Source organism: Salvelinus sp. IW2-2015, unplaced genomic scaffold (assembly GCF_002910315.2).
Source record: "Salvelinus sp. IW2-2015 unplaced genomic scaffold, ASM291031v2 Un_scaffold1559, whole genome shotgun sequence".
Classification (NCBI taxonomy): domain Eukaryota; kingdom Metazoa; phylum Chordata; class Actinopteri; order Salmoniformes; family Salmonidae; genus Salvelinus; species Salvelinus sp. IW2-2015.
Window position 1 is genome coordinate 190193 of NW_019942988.1, and position 3589 is coordinate 193781.

A 3589-nucleotide genomic window follows, 5' to 3' on the forward strand; every position below is an offset into this window, starting at 1 on the left:
CCCCCTCTCCACCACCAGGTCCCCACAAGCACCAGAGCGCCGTGACGTGCCTGCAGTTCAACAAGAACTTTGTCATCACCAGCTCGGACGACGGCACGGTGAAGCTGTGGGACCTGAAGACGGGCGAGTTCATCCGCAACCTGGTGACGCTGGAGAGCGGCGGCAGCGGCGGGGTGGTGTGGCGCATCCGTGCCTCCAACACCAAGCTGGTGTGTGCCGTGGGAAGCCGCAACGGCACCGAGGAGACAAAACTACTGGTGCTAGACTTTGACGTGGACATGAAGTGAGAGGAGAGGAGGGGAAATGGTCGAGACGGGGACAAATGAGGAGAGGGGAGGAGGGTTAAAGGGAGACGAGGATGAGATGGCTCAACATCGAGGGTGAACGTGCCCTAAACTCTTCACTCCCACACTCAGAAACAGCCCCACCCTACCCTCAACGCTACCACCGCCCCCTCCCCCTCCTTACCTCTCCCCTCTCCCGTTTTTGACAAAGCCACAGTCGCCAACCTCACCGGCCAGCACCCGTACTTGTTACCCCTCCCACCTTAAGGGGGTGGAGTCCGAATCAGAAGGGGTGGGGTGGAAATGGGTGTGGCTTTAAACAGGGGTGTGGCGAGCCGCCCGCACCTCTGCGGTAGGCTGGGAGGAAGAGGAAGGAGAGGGGGAGGAACGGACTCGTCCAATAAAGGAGGAAGAGAAGAAAGACAGGAACTCTTGAAGAAATAACTCTGCGGCTATAGAGGCAGCTTCTTCGCAAAATAAACAGAGACTTGTTCACTCAAGCCTGACGCAAGCATTTGTTCAGATGTATAAAGATATATAATTTTTTATCCCCCACATAAAGCGCCAAACGACTATTTAATAGAAGAACAACACTATATACAGTACACAAGGCAAAGACACAGGGAAACATCAAATTCTCATTTGAGGAAATTAAGTGAATTGGAAAAAAGTTTGACAACACACAGACACACAATATTAGCTAAGTAAGGAGGTTCTTGTCGTCGGGGAGAGAATGAGAGAAACGACATGCCAAGAATCTGATTGGTCCCCAAACCAGGTATGAGCCTATAACATCAGGCCCTATATCCTGTTCTCTGTTTGTTCCATTCTTATTGTTCTTCAGTCTTTTAGTTCCAGGGTTTGATTTCTTCAAAAAACACATAGGAGCACACACACAACTGTGAATTTGCTTTCCTGTTGTAGCTATGTTCTTTCAATCAGTTCAAAGACCAGGATTTTTGTTGTTTGTTTGTTTTTTGGTTGCCTATTGTTGCCAACAGCAACAAGTCCCAGTATTAACCTGTTTCACTCACTTCTTTGCTTTTGTTATCTCACCACGTTTTATTTTCTGTTTGGGTTGTTCTTTACATTTTTCTTTTCTTCATAGCTGAAGTCTGGAGATGTTACGTCTCTAGATTTAGACATTATGCTGTCCTTTGTTTTTCAACGAGTCTGGCTGGGTTGGTTCCTCAATGCTGGTTCTTACGTGGGGGGGGGAAGGTTGGGGTTCTCTTCTCGGAGCTCTTCGTGTGGAATAGCGTCCTCCCTCCCTCCCAGTACTGTTTTCCCGGTGGGTAAACTGTATTTATGCTGCTAGATAAAAACGAAATAAAGATGGAAATTTTACTCGCTGTGACGTTTTAGTCCCAGACTAAATTCCAAAATGGACTCTTCTAATGTTTTAAACAGACGACACACAAAAGAGAGAGAGAGGGAAACATGACAATAACAACCGTGGTTTTGTTTCTGCCACTGAAACTTGAGCCAAACATGCCTCAGCGAGGCTGAGAGGAGAGAGTGTTGGACAAAGACAGGTTTGCCTGCGTAGAGGAAACGATAGGGTGTAATGTGTGTGTGTGTGTGTGTGTGTGTGTGTGTGTGTATGTTTTTGGGCAAATTGTTAACACATTCCTTGGGACAAAGTGCTTTCAGCCTGTTCTGTGGGGAACTGTGTAGATGCTGTGTGGACTGGCAAAGAGAAAAAAGAAAATAGCAAATGTGTTTTTTTGTTTTTTTTTATTGAGTGAATGAAAGAAAGAACTGTCCATCCATATGTGACTTGTTTCCATTCAAATGTTTGAAGCCACATTGATGAATGGGCGCAAACTGACAACAAGTACAGTAGAAGGCAGGACAGTCTTAGTGTTATGAATATGACATATTACACATTACAGTCAAACTGTTAAGCGCTAGCTAGCTCGCGTAGCAGTTAGCCGTCTAATGGTTTGTGAATGGAAAATGTACCAACAGGCAACCTGGCTTCAAGTGAACAGAACATTGTAGCCAAAACGATAAGTTAAACTCAATCTCCCAAGAAAGGAGTCACACACAACTCAAGCAGAACTGTGAAAGTGGTTTAACACTGTGTATTAAAAAAAAAAACAATCTTGTTCTTTCTCCTCTCTCGTTTTATTTTTAATCTGTTTTAATTTATGATCTGGTTTGAGAAATCAGATGCCGCAGGTGTTTTTATTTTTTCAGTTCATTCATGTAACTGCCTGGCAAAAAGAAAACAGACAGAGAAAAAAAACCTGAAAGCGATTGTGTATTTGTTTGATTCAACTTAGAATTTTTATTTTCTTATAACTTAAGTGCAATAAAATGTGCGTTTTTTTTGTTTTTCATTTCAAGCATTTCAGTTGTCTGTTTTTCACTGTGTTATGTGTTCAATAAAACCTCTTCGGTTTATTACATTACTGAGGGGAATACTTTCAAATACTTTGTCTTTGGCGCACGTTTCAACACACACACATTCGCATCGAAAATTAAACCGGTAACCACGATAACATGTAAGAGAAAGTTTGAGATTACTAGCATGTTGAACAAATGAGGTTCACGGAACTGGAGTCACGGTTAAGTAGTGTGCTGGTGCTTGGTTCTTCTACACGCCAGTGTTCCTTGTGGTGTTGGAAGTCTAATTTCCATAGTATTTAATTTACCATGACTACATAAGTGCCTAACCCCACCCATATCATTAGCTTCATTCTGTATCCAGTTTTGCTATACAACACTTGACCTCCACATTAGAACGTGTTAGCATATAAAACGAATGTATTCCTATGGGAACATCGACTACCTCCTCAACTGAAGTGTCATCTTCACTGTGTTCCACTATGTACATCCTGCACTGTTGAAATCCAGAGTGGTTTGTATATTGACAACTTCCAGTTTTATGGCTGTGGTTTCTCATCTGCATGTTGGCTAGTGATATCTCATCTTTTCTTGTTCAGGCTGCAGTATAAAAGGCTCTCGAAAAATATATTTTTTATTTTTAACTAGGCAAGTCAGTTAAGAACAAATTCCTATTTTACCATGACGGCCTATAAAGGCGTGAAGACTGTAGGTAAAGTATCCCCTCTTGTCAACAAGTTTATCCCTTCATGCCTATTCCATCTGAGATGTGATGTTGTGATGCATACAGACTGTGGTTGTAGTTGGGGGGGGGGAATTAAGAATGGGATGATTTGGGTACAGGGGGGGAAATAGATGTACTCTTATATGCCTGAGTGCAATTTAGTAAGATTTGGTGATATTTCCTGATATGAATCTCTAAAGGTTTTTGTAATGTTTGGTCTTCAAAGTTC

The 3589-nt window shown here is 43.0% G+C and overlaps 1 protein-coding gene across 2 annotated transcripts in view; it reads left to right on the forward strand.

Annotated features, from left to right (window-relative positions):
• The window catches only part of fbxw7 (F-box and WD repeat domain containing 7), a 191222-nt gene extending 188501 nt beyond the window's left edge, over positions 1-2721 (forward strand). For both annotated transcript variants that reach the window (XM_070439320.1, XM_024138725.2), the window contains one exon: positions 19-2721. In XM_070439320.1, coding sequence (XP_070295421.1) covers positions 19-287 — 269 coding nt within the window. In that variant the 3' untranslated portion in view covers positions 288-2721. The remainder of the gene's footprint in view (positions 1-18) is intronic.
• Positions 2722-3589: the final 868 nt, after the last annotated feature.